The sequence below is a fragment of the Girardinichthys multiradiatus genome, chromosome 18 (assembly GCF_021462225.1).
Source record: "Girardinichthys multiradiatus isolate DD_20200921_A chromosome 18, DD_fGirMul_XY1, whole genome shotgun sequence".
Classification (NCBI taxonomy): domain Eukaryota; kingdom Metazoa; phylum Chordata; class Actinopteri; order Cyprinodontiformes; family Goodeidae; genus Girardinichthys; species Girardinichthys multiradiatus.
In genome coordinates this window covers 32008575-32025605 of record NC_061810.1, presented here as the reverse complement: position 1 = coordinate 32025605, position 17031 = coordinate 32008575, and the positions used below count along the sequence as shown (strand labels likewise).

The 17031-nt window shown below is 41.7% G+C and overlaps 1 protein-coding gene across 8 annotated transcripts in view; it reads left to right on the top strand.

Annotated features, from left to right (window-relative positions):
- Positions 1-17031, top strand: part of nbeab (neurobeachin b) — a 302755-nt gene that overhangs the window by 135540 nt on the left and 150184 nt on the right. For all 8 annotated transcript variants that reach the window (XM_047391759.1, XM_047391756.1, XM_047391755.1 and 5 more), the window contains 12 exons: positions 635-697; positions 1408-1505; positions 1932-2024; positions 4367-4475; positions 4566-4647; positions 4779-4902; positions 7702-7894; positions 7977-8951; positions 14140-14357; positions 14567-14720; positions 16094-16102; positions 16422-16602. In XM_047391759.1, the coding sequence (XP_047247715.1) occupies positions 635-697; positions 1408-1505; positions 1932-2024; positions 4367-4475; positions 4566-4647; positions 4779-4902; positions 7702-7894; positions 7977-8951; positions 14140-14357; positions 14567-14720; positions 16094-16102; positions 16422-16602 (2299 nt within the window). The remainder of the gene's footprint in view (positions 1-634; positions 698-1407; positions 1506-1931; positions 2025-4366; positions 4476-4565; positions 4648-4778; positions 4903-7701; positions 7895-7976; positions 8952-14139; positions 14358-14566; positions 14721-16093; positions 16103-16421; positions 16603-17031) is intronic.

The following is a 17031-nucleotide window of genomic DNA, read 5'->3' as shown; positions in this document are numbered from 1 at the left end:
ATCTAACCTCCCCAACAACCCTACACCATTCCAAACCCTTTGTGAAGTGCCTTGAGACGACATGTGTTGTGAATTGGGGCTATATAAATAAAACAGAATTGAACTTAAATGGCTACGTCTACAGTTTCCCTATCGTTTGATGGCTACTCCAAACAGGATAAGGTACCATGTTACATAGCTTAAAGGGTTTCAAACTGGTTTCATAAACACGGCAATGAGTTTAATGTTTTCATTTAGTATCCACTATCACTAAATCTCAATTCGATAAAGCAGCTAGTATTTTATATAATTAATACATTCACCATTAGTGAATAGCAAAAATATACTAATACTGAACCTTTTTTAATTGTTCTGTTTTTGTTAAACAATCTGTTGAGATATTTGTTCCAATAAAATACATTTTAAAATATTTTAATTCTCTATGTTTCACTGGAGAGAAAACAGCTATCAACCTACTCAAATTTTACAACAGTAAGAATTCACAACATAGAAAACTGTTTCTTTGTTCATACTTTGCTATTTACCAATTCAATACCTGAAATGCTTTTGTCAGATTATTAGTGTACATGTATTTTATGCTTTTTTGTCTTGTGCATGATTCAATGTGTTGTTGTTTCTTTTTGCTTTCTTTTAGGATCGAGGTGTGAAGGAGGATGAATTACAGAGCATCCTCAACTACTTGCTAACAATGCAGGAGGTACATCTCTCTTTCTATCCTCCAAGGAAATTCACTGGGCAATTTTTGTCACTCTCCTGCCCTTAGCTACATGGTCACAAATCCTCCGTAAAATCTTTTTTCTATCAGCAGTTTGTTTTAAATAGCAACTGAATCTTTGTCAGCAATGCACAAGCCCCCCCATTCTCCATTATCTGTTGTAGGAATTCTGCAACTCTAGTGATAAGGCTGCAATTCCCAGTTTTTTTGGACCTCTACAGATTAGGGGATTTCTTAATTCCCAGGACCTCTATTGATAAGTGGATTAAATAAATGCTCGCCTGCCCTGAACATAAAAACTGCAACCACCATCTAGAGCTAAAGCCATGAGGTAGAGATCTTCCCTGAGTACCAGATGTTGATGGCCTGCAATTGTTGATGGTGAAGTGCAGGTCACAAAAAGCAAGATCCTTTTGGGAGTTTGGTGCATTCTCTGACTGGTGACAAGCAGGAATATATCTTCCAGCTGGACTGGAAGCAGCTGAGGAAGCCTAAGAAACTTATATTGCTACTTATTTTGCTTCTGAATCCCTAGTCTGACAGATTTAGTGGGCACATTTGAAATTGCAAAAGATGTGGACAATGTCCTTACATAAATAATACACTCTTAAACTGCATTTGTTGTATGTGGTTCCATTCTTCTTTATTTATTTTTGTCTCTTACTTGTGTTTCTATCATTGTGTGCCTACAGGATGAAAACCTGCATGATGTGTTGCAGTTAGTGGTAGCCCTCATGTCTGAGCATCCAGCTTCCATGATACCTGCTTTTGACCAGAGAAATGGAATACGGTAAGCCCCTCAGGAGCATGCAAGACACACTACTGAGACATAAATGGTGATTTGATTAAATAAATCTAAGCACCTCACTGCATATCGTTACTGTCTGTCTGTTTACTAAAATAATGAAAAACAATCTGTAATATAAAACAGGGTAAAAAAAAATGAATATAATAACACATTGGTTAAGCAATATTAGATTGTCAAATTTGCTATATGTTAGCTGAGAAGTTGTAATACATACATTAAAATAATGCCTGTTTATTCAAAAGAAAAGATTACTGATTTTATTCAGACTTCTATTTAATGCCATGCAAATTTGCTCAGAAAGAAAGAGGCTGTCAGCCAGCCAGTGAAGTGCCTTTTCATCAATGGGTCTAAAGTTAATTCTCTCAAGACCATGTTCCATGGCTAATTTGCATCATGTGTTCATTCCAGGGTAGTCTACAAGCTCTTGGCCTCTAAGAGTGAAAATATTCGTGTACAATCCCTTAAAGTACTTGGATACTTTTTGAAGCACTTGGGACACAAGTAGGTATCCAATTCCACCAGATTGTTTTTTAGATGTTTTATTGTTGTTACAATGAAAAATGTTATGATATGAAATGATATGATGGTGTTTGTAGCCTTGCCTTTATCAAAATGTGGACAGAGATAGATTAGAAAGTTGTGAATCGTAATATTGAATTAAAAATTTGATTCACTGACAAAAAATCCCGAGGAAATTTCTTGACCTGATGACTTATTACAGGTCTTCAGATTCCTAACCTCTTGATTTTTTCATCCAAATTGCATACCACAATAAACTTTTGTGTTTGATTTTTGTATTGGAAATAATTTTTTAGATCGGTTCTCAAACCTATCTGATTTAGTCCTATATACTGATATAGTCATCATAGTGGGGTATTTTAACATCTATGTTGACCCTAATGATGATACCCTAAATGTTACACTTATTCTCAAGTGATTTAACCCTAAATATTCACTGCCCTTCTCACTCCTGTCAACATACCCTTGATCTTATATATGGCACAAAGTGTGAACAAAAAAAGTACTCTCTTACAATCCTGTCCTATCTGACCATTTTTTATAAACCCTTTAGATTTAATGTAATTGACTATTCTGGAACTGAGATAACATTTCATTACAGTTGAACTTCATCTAACAATGCTGGAAAAACAACTCAAAATGAGGACAAAAATAATGTCAAAATCTTGTGTATGCAGAACAATATAGCAGTGGGCAGCAACTTAATTTTTACCCCCTCAGAAATTGTTTTATTGATTGTGTCAGAACCTAAGTGTGTGTAGCATTGGATAATGTATGCAAGGCAGAGAAAAAATGGGGAGTCCTCCTTAATTTGGAAAACTAGTCTGTTTCCTGCAATCAAGCCTTCAATGCATACATCTGTCCACTGTTGCCTCTTGCCTGCTCAGAAGGAGGGAGTCAAAGACCAGTTGGCATTAAAAGCACATTTTGATAGCACTGTACTATAACTTGGATGCAAATGGAATCCATGTAGTTGATTCTGAATCTGTATAACTGGATTCTGTTAGATTATTTTGATGATATATTTATAGATATGAATTGGACCTGTTTGTCTAATAAATTGCCTTGAGATTAAATGTGTTGGAAACCAGGTTTATATAAATAAACTGAACTAAACTGAACTGAATGTGATTGAAGGATGCCCAAAATGCTGTTCCAATAAGAAAAAATAAATAAAACACTAGAATGTCGGCAGATCATGTCATGAGAGATAAGAAAAGATGCTTATAGCTGGACAGCTTACAGTTTTAAATGCAGGTTGCAGGGTGAGTGGAAAAGATGAGCAATGCTGTGCGCACAGCAGTAGAGTGCCAGGGAGTGTTAAATCTGAATGGGAAATAAGGTTAGGCATAAGGCTATGTTAAAACTACTGCAGCCTGAAATAAAAACCTTGTAATCCTCAACATTTTCCCACAGTATTTTTTCCCAGCAGGTTTTGCAGGGTAATTCATAATTCATATTGTTTTGGCTACTGATCAGTATTTGCTCTTGCTTGAAATGTAATTTTAAAACTTATTTGTATCTGCATACCAATGTGTTTTGGGAGCTATGTAAAGGACAAAAGCAAATGTACAGTAAAGACATATTTAAAAATTTTGATGAAATCTGTGTTTCTTTTTTTCCTCTGCATTCCAAGCATTAGTATTAATACAAATATAAAGACTACATAACTGAATTTTGTACGTGAAGTTTTAGAACCGAGTTGTTAATATTTTCTTACTAAATGTTCTATATCCAGCGCTCATATTTCTGTGTACCTACCTTTTGGCTTGCTTATTTGACATATGTTCAGTCAGGAGGAGCTCGACATTTGTCTGTATTGTCTTATGAAAACATAGCTTGTCTTTGTTTTTTCCTCATTCTTTTACCAGATTTGTAGTGTACAGCTCATCAGTAAGCCATGCATCATGATTCAGCTTTCTTCTTCCAAATTTCCATATTTATGCAGCTGAAAGAAAATCTACTCTTTTCCTAAGTGCCCAATTTCCAAGCTTTACAAAGTGGAAAAAAAGTCAAACAAAAAAGCTTTGGCTGACAGCAGTTTTTATCCAGTTTGTCAATGTCGAACCTATTCACCTGTAGTATGCCTCACTATCTTGAGCCACTTCTGGTGACAGGCTAACTTCTTTATCCTATACACCTCTGACAAAATTTGCCCAATTTATGACAGCAGGCGTTTTTTCTGACACTTGTCTCCAGAGCCTGACTCCCTGTGGATGAGCATAGGGAGCCAAGCTGATGGCACTTACTGATTTGAGTGGCTTAGGAAGTTCCAAACACATCACTTCACCATTCTGTCTGTACGTGTGTGTGTGTATTAACAGAAGGAAGGTGGAAATCATGCACACACACAGCCTTTTTACTCTACTGGGCGAGAGGCTCATGTTGCACTCCAACTCTGTGTCTGTTACAACTTATAACACCCTTTATGAGGTAACGACATTATTTAATTTTTCCATAAATGTTCAATCATTATGATCTGTGTGAATGTGGTGAAAGTCTTCTCACTTCTCCTCATTCCAGATTTTGACAGAGCAGGTGTGCATACAGGTAGTTCACAAACCTCATCCTGAGCCTGACTCCACTGTCAAGATTCAGAATCCAAGTAAGCCTGTTTGATGTCAGGATTTTTTGTTCTGTTTTTTTATTTTTATTTATTTTTTGTTTTTTGCTTTCCATTGTAATTGATAACTGAAATTGACAAAGTATATATTTTTAAATTTTTTTTTTTCTCAGTGATTCTCAAGGTAGTTGCAAATCTACTGAAGAGCTCCGCCCCCAGCACAGAACTGATGGAGGTTCGGCGGCTCTTCCTTTCAGATATGATCAAACTCTTCAGCAGCAGTCGAGACAACAGACGGTGAGCAGACTTTGACCACATTTCTTCTCACTCGCTTTATTAAAGATCTGGCAGATCAATGAAAGAGAAGGGAACCTAAATATAATTACCCTTTAAGAGAAGCAGTCATGACATACAGTACAGACCAAATGTTTGGACACATTCTTCTCATGCACAGTTTTCTTTATTTTCATGACTATGAATATTGTAGCTTCACACTGAAGGCATCAAAACTATGAATTAACACATGTGGAATTATATACTGAACAAAAAAGTGTGAAACAACTGAAAATATGTCTTATATTCTAGGTTCTTCAAAGTAGCAACATTTAGCTTTGATTACTGCTCCGCACACTCTTGGCATTCTGTTGATGAGCTTCAAGAGGTAGTCACCTGAAATGGTTTTCCAACAGTCTTGAAGGAGTTCCAAGAGATGCTTAGCACTTGTTGGCCCTTTTGCCTTCACTCTGCGGTCCAGCTCACCCCAAACCATCTCGATTGGGTTCAGGTCCGGTGACTGTGGAGGCCAGGTCATCTGGCGCAGCACCCCATCACTTTCCTTCTTGGTCAAATAGCCCTTACACAGCCTGGAGGTGTGTTTGGGGTCATTGTCCTGTTGAAAAATAAATGATGGTCCAACTAAACGCAAACCGGATGGAATAGCATGCCGCTGCAAGATGCTGTGGTAGCCATGCTGGTTCAGTATGCCTTCAATTTTGAATAAATCCCCAACAGTGTTACCAGCAAAGCACCCCCACACATCACACCTCCTCCTCCATGCTTCACGGTGGGAACCAGGCAGGTAGAATCCATCTGTTCACCTCTTCTTTGCCGCACAAAGACACGGTGGTTGGAACCAAAGATCTCAAACTTGGACTCATCAGACCAAAGCACAGATTTCCACTGGTCTAATGTCCAATCCTTGTGTTCTTTAGCCCAAACAAGTCTCTTCTGCTTGTTGCCTGTCCTCAGCAATGGTTTCCTAGCAGCTATTTTACCATGAAGGCCTGATTCACACAGTCTCCTCTTAACAGTTGTTCTAGAGATGTGTCTGCTGCTAGAACTCTGTGTGGCATTGACCTGTTCTCTAATCTGAGCTGCTGTTAACTTGCGATTTCTGAGGCTGGTGACTTGTATGAACTTATTGTCCACAGCAGAGGTGACTCTTGGTCTTCCTTTCCTGGGGCGGTCCTCATGCGAGCCAGTTTCTTTGTAGTGCTTGATGGTTTTTGCGACTGCACTTGGGGACACTTTCAAAGTTTTCTCAATTGTTCGGACTGACTGACCTTCATTTCTTAAAGTAATGATGGCCACTCGTTTTTCTTTACTTAGCTGCTTTTTTCTTGCCATAATACAAATTCTAACAGTCTATTCAGTAGGACTATCAGCTGTGTACTGTATCCACCTCCTGCACAACACAACTGATGGTCCCAACCCCATTTATAAGGCTTGAAATCCCACTTATTAAACCTGACAGGGCACACCTGAGAAGTGAAAACCATTTCAGGTGACTACCTCTTGAAGCTCATCAACAGAATGCCAAGAGTGTGCGGAGCAGTAATCAAAGCAAAAGGTGGCTACTTTGAAGAACCTAGAATATAAGACATATTTTCAGTTGTTTCACACTTTTTTGTTCAGTATATAATTCCACATGTGTTAATTCATAGTTTTGATGCCTTCAGTGTGAAGCTACAATATTCATAGTCATGAAAATAAAGAAAACTCTTTGAATGAGAAGGTGTGTCCAAACCTTTGGTCTGTACTGTATATGAAGTGTAAATATGACAAAACATACTTTCTTTTTAGGTACTTGTTTTTTAATTGGTTGTCAACCTTTTATGATAGTGTTTATACAAAATAATAAATATATTCAACATATCCAAATATTCAGGTGTCAACGCAAAGCTGCAATAAACAGTGTGCCATAATAAAGAAAGACATGCAAAGCGAAACAAGCAAATGAACAAAATTCATATTGAAAGTATCTGAAATGCCAAATGATGTTCAGTTACTGGATTACTGATGGAGATGAGGCATTACTCCTGCGACTTCACAATACCTCGTATTAAGATGTTGAAGGTATTCATGGGGCTGCTGTCATAAGAAATAACATACAGTACTTTGACTCCTTGGGGTTTAGAATTAACTGAAAATCGTCTCTCACTTTTGGTGCAAGTTTCTGGTCAATTGCTTCTCTGCAGCAGTCAAGGTGACAATGATCTTTTTACTGGACCGTGGCTGATCAAATATTTTTAACTTGGTAGCAAATACTTCAGAGCTAACATAACGTTTCCTAAACTGACTGAAATTCTACTCAAACCTTGGAGGCACTAGTTAGAGAAGAACTAAATAGCCCCAAGTTTAGTTTTTGTTATTGTTTACAGCTAATTATATTTATTTTGTGGAATATCTGCCTAAGAATTGCCATTCTTGGTATAACGTTATTGAATTTCTTAACAACAAAGTTGAGCCATGAAATTTAAATAGTCTAAAAACATGTTAAGGCAAGTGTTGCTCACATACAAATGCAGACATGTTTGTTGGCATGGCATCAAAATGAGCTGTGTTCCCTTGATGTTTCCCACTTAAAAAAGACAGCATTGTTCAGTTTAAAACTAAAATGTGAGCTCCATTCATGAACGTGTTTATTTAAATGTGTTTGTGCACAACACTGAGTGTAACTGCTGTCCTACTGGCAGAACAGGGTTGTACGAAGTGTTACCTTAACTTTACCATGTGTCCATATTTGTAAACTTGTTAATGTTTCATCCAGTTTACATGACACTGACTTTTTCATTTGGATTTGTTTGGATTTTATAGGTGTCTGTTGCAGTGCTCTGTATGGCAAGACTGGATGTTTTCTCTTGGCTACATCAACCCCAAAAACTCAGAAGAGCAGAAAATGACTGAGATGGTGTACAACATATTCCGTATTCTGCTCTATCATGCCATTAAGTATGAATGGGGAGGATGGCGTGTGTGGGTGGACACTCTCTCCATAGCCCACTCTAAAGTGAGTATAGCAGAAGTGAGAAACACTGACCTCTGCTGCTGGGGCAGACTTTTTAACTTATTTCATTTTATTTTCTCTATAGGTGACGTATGAGGCGCACAAGGAATATTTAGCAAAGATGTATGAAGAGTATCAGCGTCAGGAGGAGGCGAATATAAAGAAAGGGAAAAAGGGTTTGGTCAGCACCATCTGTGGTCTGTCTGCTCAGGCCTCGAGCATCAAAGGTGTGATAGAGATTGGAGAAATTAATGATAATTCCCAGACCCCAGAAAGTGAGGCAGACTATGAGAGTGCCAACTCACGCAATTTACTAACTGAAGGGAAGGGGCCTGAAGACTTCAGGGGACCTGGGGATACATTAGATGGAGTCCGAGTTGAAGTTCATGACCTTCTGGTGGACATTAAAGCTGAAAAGGTGGAAGCCACTGAGGTGAAGATGGATGATATTGAGTTGTCTTCTGAAATGCTAGGAGTATCCGAAAATGGGCCTCTGGTTGAGGCAGATTCTTTGTTGGATAATGTTTACTGTGCCGCTGTGAAGAAGCTCGAGTGTAATGTGAGCAGTATGTTGTTGCCAAAGGGCAGCATAGATGACCAAAATGCTCCCCCTCTCATTACACTGGATGATGAGAAGGACAGCTTCCTTCACAGTAACAACTTCCTGTTTGGCAAGGTGACAGGCGGCATAGAAGACAATCCCCTACCTGATATGAATCCAGCTGAGCCTCTACTCCTGCCGAGTTCAGAGCTTCCCGATCTCACCATATCCAGGGATGAAATAGGCCTTCTGGCTCACATGACAGACAGCTCCTTACCTAGCATCTTGGAGACGGATGAGTTGCAGCTAAAAACAGTGCTTGATAGTATGAACTCAGAAACTGAGAGCCTTTCCAAAATCCCTCAGACCTTTGATGGTACAGCAGCATTCGAAGGGGAATCCTTGGCTGGTAAAACCAATGGTGCAGTAGAGACAAGAAGCAACACTTCTGAGACTGCAAGGTTAGGTGATGGCAAGGACAAGGAGATGCAAAAGATTCGTACAACAACCACGACACAGGTTAGTGTTATCATGTATCTAAGCCAAACATAATCTGTTGGCTTTTAATATCTAATATCACGCAGTTTTTTTCAAAATGGCTGTAGCTGAACATTACCAACCAGATTAATCACATTTTTGGGGGACATTGTATTTCTACATGGCAAATAATTTTCTAGTAGATGTAGAAAGAAAATAAAAAACAACAGACCCTCGTACTCTTCGTCTTCCGCTTATCCTGAACCGGGTCGCGGGGGCAGCATACTCAGCAGAGACGCACAGACGTCCCTCTCCCCAGACACCTCCTCCAGCTCCTCCGGGTGGAGCCCAAGGCGTTCCCAGGCCAGCCAAGAGACATAGTCCCTCCAGCGTGTCCTTGGCCGTCCCGTGGGCCTCCTCCCGGTGGGACGTGCCTGGAACACCTCCCGAGGAAGGCGTCCAGGAGGCATCCGGTATAGATGCCGGAGCCACCACAACTGGCTCCTCTCGATGTGGAGGAGCAGCGGCTCTACTCCGAACCCCTCCCGGATGGCCGAGCTCCTCACCCTATCTCTAAGGGAGTGCCCGGCCACCCTACGGAGGAAGCTCATTTCAGCCGCTTGTATCCGGGATCTCGTTCTTTCGGTCATGACCCAAAGTTCATGGCCATAGGTGAGGGTAGAAACATAGATCGACCGGTAAATTGAGAGCTTTGCTTTTCGGCTCAGCTCTCTGTTCACCACAACGGACCGGCACAGTGCCCCCATTACTGTGGCAGCCGCACCGATCCATCTGTCAATCTCCTGCTCCATTTTTCCCCCACTCGTGAACAAGACCCTGAGATACTTAAACTCCTCCACTAGAGGCAGGAACTCCCCTCCAACCTGAAGAGGACAAGCCACCCTTTTCCAGTTGAGTACCATGGCCTCGGACTTGGAGGAGCTGATCTTCATCCCAGCCGCTTCACACTTGGCTGCGAACCGCCACAGGGCATGCTGTAAGTCTTGGCTAGAGGGGGCCAGCAGGACCACGTCATCTGCAAAAAGAAGAGACGAAATCCACTGGACCCCAAACCAGACCCCCTCTGGCCCTTGGCTGCGTCTAGAAATCCTGTCCATAAAAGTTATGAACAGGACCGGTGACAAAGGGCAGCCCTGCCGGAGTCCAACATGCACCGGGAACAGGTTCGACTTAGTGCCGGCAATGCGGACCAAACTCCTGCTCCGCTCGTACAGGGACCGAATGGCCCCTAATAAAGGGCCCCCGATTCCATACTCCTGGAGCACCCCCCACAGGGCATCACGAGGGACACGGTCGAATGCCTTCTCCAGGTCCACAAAACACATGTGAACCGGTTGGGCAAACTCCCATGAATCCTCGAGCACCCTGTAGAGGGTATAGAGCTGGGACGAAAACCACACTGCTCCTCCTGAAGCCGAGGTTCGACTATCGGCTGGACTCTCCTCTCCAATACCCTGGCGTAGGTCTTACCAGGGAGGCTGAGGAGTGGGCCCACCACCTGCATGGGGAACTGTGAGGGACCGGTGCAAAGAGGATTGGGTGGCGGACGAAGGTGGAGACCTCAGCGGCCCGATCCCCGGATGCTTAGGCTGGCTCTAGGGACTTGGAATTTCACCTCGCAGGGGGGGAAGGAGCCTGAGCTTGTGTGAGAGGTCCAGAGATATTGACTAGAAATAGTCAGGCTCACCTCCACGCACAGCGTGGGCTCTGGAACCCGTCTCCTTGAGAGGGGTTGGACTCTCTTCTACTCTGGAGTGGCCCACGGGGAGAGGCGGCGGGCTGGTGTGGGTTTGCTTGTTGCCCCCCAGCTCAGCCGTCTCGTGTTGGGGTTTACGCCAGTGGATGAGAGGGTCGTATCCCTGCGCCTTCGGGTTGGGGATAGGTCTCTGACTGTCGTCTCGGCCTACGGGCCGAGCGGTAGTGCGGAGTACCCGGCCTTCTTGGTATCCCTGTCGGGGGTGCTGGATAGTGCCCCTCCCGGGGACTCCATTATTCTGCTGGGCGACTTCAATGCCCACATGGGCAAAGACAGTGACACCTGGAGAGGCATGATCGGGAGGAATGGCCTCCCCGATCTGAATCTGAGTGGTGTTTTGTTATTGGACTTGTGTGCTAGTCACGGATTGTCCATAATGAACACCATGTTCAAACATAAGGCAGGAGGTCGATGATCGACTTTGTTGGACACTCGGGTGAAGAGAGGGGCTGAGCTGTCCACTGATCACCACCTGGTGGTGAGTTGGCAGGCACAAGCGCATAGTGAGGGTCTGCTGGGAACGCCTGGCGGAGCCCTCGGCCAGGGATGTATTCAACTCCCACCTCTGGGAGAGCTTTGACCTGGTGGATGTTGGAGACATAGAGTCCGAGTGGACCATGTTCTCCGCATCTATTGTCAATGCTGCTGCCCATAGCTGTGGCCGTAAGGTCTGCGGTGCCTGTCGCGGCGGCAATCCCAGAACCCGGGGGTGGACACCGGCAGTAAGGGATGCTGTCAAGCTGAAGAAGGAGTCCTATTGGCTGTGGTTGGCTTGTGGGACTCCTGAGGCGGCTGACGGGTACTGTGGGGCCAAGCGTGCTGCGGCTCAGGCTGTGGCAGAGGCAAAAACTCGGGCCTTGGAGGAGTTCGGTGAGGCCATGGAGAAGGACTACCGGTTGGCCTCGAAGCGATTCTGGCAAACCGTCCGGCGCCTCAGGAGGGGGAAGCAGTGCTTCGCCAACACTGTTTATAGTGGGGGTGGGAGGCTGCTGACCTCGACTGAGGACATTATCGGGCGGTGGAAGGAGTACTTCGAGGATCTCCTCAATCCTGCCATCACGCATTCCATGGTGGAAACAGAGGCTGGGGACTCGGGGTTGGATTCTTTTATCACCCAGGCTGAAGTCACCGAGGTGGTTAAAAAGCTCCGCGGTGGCAAGGCTTCGGGGGTGGATGAGATCCGCCCTGAGTACCTTAAGTCTCTGGATGTTGTTGGGCTGTCATGGTTGACACGCCTCTTCAACATTGCGTGGCGGTCGCGGACAGTGCCTCTGGAACAACAGACCCAACAGTCATTATGTTGTTTCTTTGTAATTCAATAATTAATTGAAAGGGGTATGTTCAAAATAATAGTGTGGCATTTGATCAATGAGGTCATTCATGCTGTGAAAAAAAAACGGTGTCAAAGAGGTGGTCCTTATTTAAGAGGCAAATGCAGCAAATGTTGAACATTCTAGTTATAGTGGACTCTAAAAATCTGAGTAATATGGGTTGTTCCAGATGTAAAGAAGAATAGTGTATTTTGACCAGAAAAGGGGTGGAGGGGAAAACATATTTTAAAATGTGCACAAGATGATAAGTGGCTTAGCTAAGATAATCTTAAATGCTTTAAAATGGGAACCTAAAAGTGAAAAGTATTCAAGAAAATTGAGAATTGCCCTTTGAATAGATGGAAGAATAGCTAAAATGGAAAAGATTTAGCAAATGTTCCCCTCCAGGACAATCAAAGAAGATTTACAGTTACCTGTGAGTACTGTAACATAAAGAAGACAGTTAAATTAAAGGCTTATTCATACTCTGCAAGAACAGAGAAAATTGTTATTTCTACCCGACAACTGTTTGGCAACTACACCAACTTAGTTGGTGTGGTTGCTACACTGACAAATTCCGCATTTGGAAGGATCTCTGCAGAAGTTCTGGAGCTTAGCTGTTATGAAGTATGAAATGTCCTGGCCAGAAAGACCTTTGTTCTTGTTTGTGCCACCTTAAGTAAAAACACACATTTATCTGCTCTTGTGGAGTGCATACAGGCCTTGAACCAAAAGACTGGCATGAAGGCCCTGCAAACCCCAACATGCTGAAAGGTTAGAATTTGCCAGACACATTGATCAGCCTAAGGACAAATGGTACATCATTTGATACACTGAATAAAGCAAGATTGTTCATTTTAGATCTATATAGATTTTGAGGCAAAACCCAAACAGTGAACACAGCACATAGTGAAGCGTGGTGGCTCAAGCATCACGCTAAGGGGATATTTTTCATGTGATGGTGTGCAATTCATCCTCTAACGGGGATCATGGATTAATTTTAATACAAAAAAATACTAAAAGAGGTCATATTTGAAATGGATGTTTCAACAAGACAACAATCCCAAACACATCACTAAATGAGCAGCATGACCAAACCAACATGTCTGTGGTTATGTAGTAGCCTTTCCAATCCTTGAATCTTAATCCAATAGAAAACCTGTGGATTTCTAAGGCAAAAACTAAGAAATGCAGAATGTAATCCCATTGGACGACTGGACTACAATCATCCAACCCAGTCCACAGGTCTCAAAAGTTGGTTCATGTCACACAGATGTGAAACAATTCTCAAAGACAGTGGTATTACAACTATAATTCAGTGATTCACAGGAAGGCCAAATCTTAACGCATTTAAGTTTATAAAAATAAATGTTTCTTAAGAAAACTGCAGATAGTGGTATCTGTTTTAACAGACTGATGTTCCCTTTTCCCCACGGTTCATGGATTTGCAACAAATTACTAAATTAAACAGATAACTTCTTACACAAAGGAAAGCAAAACATGAATTTAAAAAATAACAGCTCTCAAATCACAGAAGACGTTGAACTGGAGACTGAGGTGTTACACTGTTTGGCCCTCGGTGCACTGTTCTGTATTAACAGAGGCACAGAGATCATTTTCTCCCTGCACTGTGGATGTAATGGGGACAGGGAGGCCTGTTGCACACCAGGCATCATCCCTTTGAGACTCAGGAAACTGGGTTGCTCGAATAGTTAACTGAGCCAATATGAGGGAGGAAGAGACAAAGCATTATTCTACAACAGTCACTTGGGACTTGCTCATTTCTTCCCTTCTCTGTGCTTCTTTTGTGAGGTAGAGCTTTTTTTCCCAAGATTGGGTCACTGATGGTGGGTCAGCAAGATGCAGCTTTTACTTTTAAGTTCATTTTTCTTTTTGCAGTTACACAATTGCTTTTGTTGAATTTATTGTTGTTGATTTTCATACGGGCTTTATGCTGCACTTGCTGACTCATTCATATTATGTTAGAAGTCCTAGCATATAATATACCTTTTTGTACCAGAATGCAGAACAAGGTTATATAACTACATGCTTTACACCATCTTACACCATCTTTACAACAAGCACTAACTGTATATGCCTTACAGGCTGTATTTGTTTTAGTGATAAATTGCTCTCCCAACAGAGTGTGCATGGACGCCCAGTCTCTCAGGTGGAAAAGGACATACGTGTGGACCTTGGGTTTAGGGCCGTCCCCATGACAGACGAACACCGACACCAGTTCAGCCCTGGTCCTCGCACTACAATGTTCCGTATTCCAGAGTTCAAATGGTCATCCATGCACCAGAGACTGCTCACTGACCTGCTATTTGCTCTGGAGAGTGACGTCCATGCCTGGAGAAGGTGTGTTAAGGGTATTATGTGTACCTGAGGCATGGAGAGAGAGAGATGGGACATGATAAAACGGGTAATCCTGTACATTTTGAAGGGGAGGGTCTGGGTACAGAACGGTGCTGGAATAAGAATGGGTCAGGCTTTTTTATATGCAAAAATAAATAAATAAATCAAAACGGTTGTTCTTATAATAAACTTGTTCCTTCATTTCTTTGCAGCCACTGCACCAAATCTGTCATGGACTTTGTTAACAGTAATGAAAACATAATTTTTGTCCACAACACCATCCATCTCATCTCCCAAATGGTAGACAACATAATCATCGCCTGTGGAGGGATTTTGCCCCTTCTTTCAGCGGCCACCTCTCCTTCTGTAAGTGCATCTGTCTAACTCTAGTGAAAGGGAATATTGCCATCTAGTGGATTTTACACGCAACTGTTTGGCTCTATCCTTGTCTTGCATTTACAGCAATGCCACACATAGGCCTATTTACAAGAACTAGGTGAATCTCAATAAATCAGAAAATAATGGAAATCTTAAATAATTACAGTAATTCCATTAAAAAGCAATATTTGTATTGTATTATATTACACACAGAGTGGCACATGTAAAGTGTTTGTTTCTTTAGATGATTGTGGCTTACAAATAATGAAAACCCAACATTTTGATACTCAGAAAATTGGAATGTTCCCTAAGATACATTTTTAAAAAGAAAGCTCATTTTGCAATTATACGATCTGGCATGGAGGCAATAAACCTGTGAATCTGCTGAGGTATTTAGGAATCCTAGGTTGCTCTAATCGTGGCCTTTGGTTCATCTGATTGCTGACTCTGGTGTTTCTCATCTTCCTTTTTACGGTCCCTTTCATATTCTCTATGTGGTTTAGATCAGGTGAGTTGCCTGGCCCATCAAGCATAGAGATACCCTGGTCAGTAATCTAAGAAATCCTTAAGACATATCCTTTATTGTCCCACAGTGGGGAAAGTACTTTTGGCAGTGTGGCCAGGTGCCAAGCCCTGCAGGGAAATGAAATCAGCATCCCCATAAAGTGTGTTAGTCTGTCCTCAGCCTGAACAAGACTCTTTATCTGTTGTTTCTGGTTCAGGAGTCTCTTAGCCCAAGAAATGTGATGGTCATAACCTATGTCCTGTATATCTCTGTGTGGTGGTTTTTGAAGAGCTGACTCTAGGGCCCTTATCTCATTGTTTCATTTTTCAAGCAGAGTTTTTCCTTCCACTATACTTTCTGTATGCCTGGATACAGAACCTTATTAGCAGTCAGCTTCTTCGTAGCTTACCCTCCTTGTAGAGGGTTTCAGCTTCCCAATTGTGGAGTACTCCATAACATAAAATCTCTGTATTGGAAATCTATTTTTGGATTTCATCAGCTACATGTAAGCCCTAATTATCAAAATGAATAAAAGTTAACAATTAAAAAATATTACTCTTTGAGTAATGAATCTATACAAGATTTGAGTTTCACTTTTCGAATTACTGAATGAATTTTTTGAGGACATTGTGATCTATTGAGATTCCCCTGTATGTACACTGACGGTTGTTACATACCTGTGATCATCCTCATTTTGAATTTTGTATATACATTTGTTTGGTATAATGACTTTCCCCTTAAAGGACTTTGTCATTTGTGTTTTGCTTGCTTTCCCATTTCATAAATTGTGATGAGTAGTTTTGAAAGTAAAATGGATTTAAAGCATCTTTCTTTATCTTTTTTTGCACATAACTAGACTGTCAAGGTCAGTACTACTGTTCTCCTTTACTTTTGTACACTATTGGTATTTCCTTTTAGAAATCCCTCTTATATTCAGATTTAATTCCCCACTGGTTTGTCTTATTTTGAATATTATGTCTGTTTTACTAGAGAGCCTATCTATTATAACCATGGTAATAGACTACACAGTTCCCAATTTGCCATGACATGCATTGGCATGCCACTCTGTTTCAATCCTAAATATTTCTATACTTATTGGCATGCTTTGTTAAAGTGTATTGGTTAAGGTGAAAGTTTGTCAAATAATTGTTTTACATTTATAATTCTCTTGTTTATTTGTTCAGACTGAGTTGGAGAACATTGAGGCGACACAGGGCATGTCCTCAGAGACAGCCATCACTTTCTTGTCCCGCCTCATGGTTATCGTGGACGTTTTGGTCTTTTCGAGCTCCTTGAACTTCAGTGAGATTGAGGCTGAGAAGAACATGTCCTCTGGTGGTTTAATGCGCCAGTGCCTCAGACTGGGTAGGATATGTTTGCCTAAGACTGTTTCCTGCTGACTAAATGTCAGCTAGTTTAAAGAGATGATGAAGAATTACAGTATCATTAATTCATGCATGTACAACAGAAATTTAATTGAGTCGGAAGATACTACAATAGTGTTCGCGTCACATAATATTAATTCCTCTAATCCCTTGAAATCCTCTGTTTGATCAGCTGAGCTAATTAATTTAGGGATCCTTGGGTAATTGTGTGGCAAATTATAAAATTCACAGGGTTCTTCTGCAGTTTATATTTTTAAATTCACAAAGAGCAGAGAGACGGATTCGCAGTGCTATCATGTTCTGTTCGCAAATGCCTTTTGTGTTTCTGATAAATGTGGGAGTCTGAGGTTTCCTCTGCCTTTTTTGTCTCTGTTTCTCAGTGAATATAATCAAGCAGTAGTAAATTATA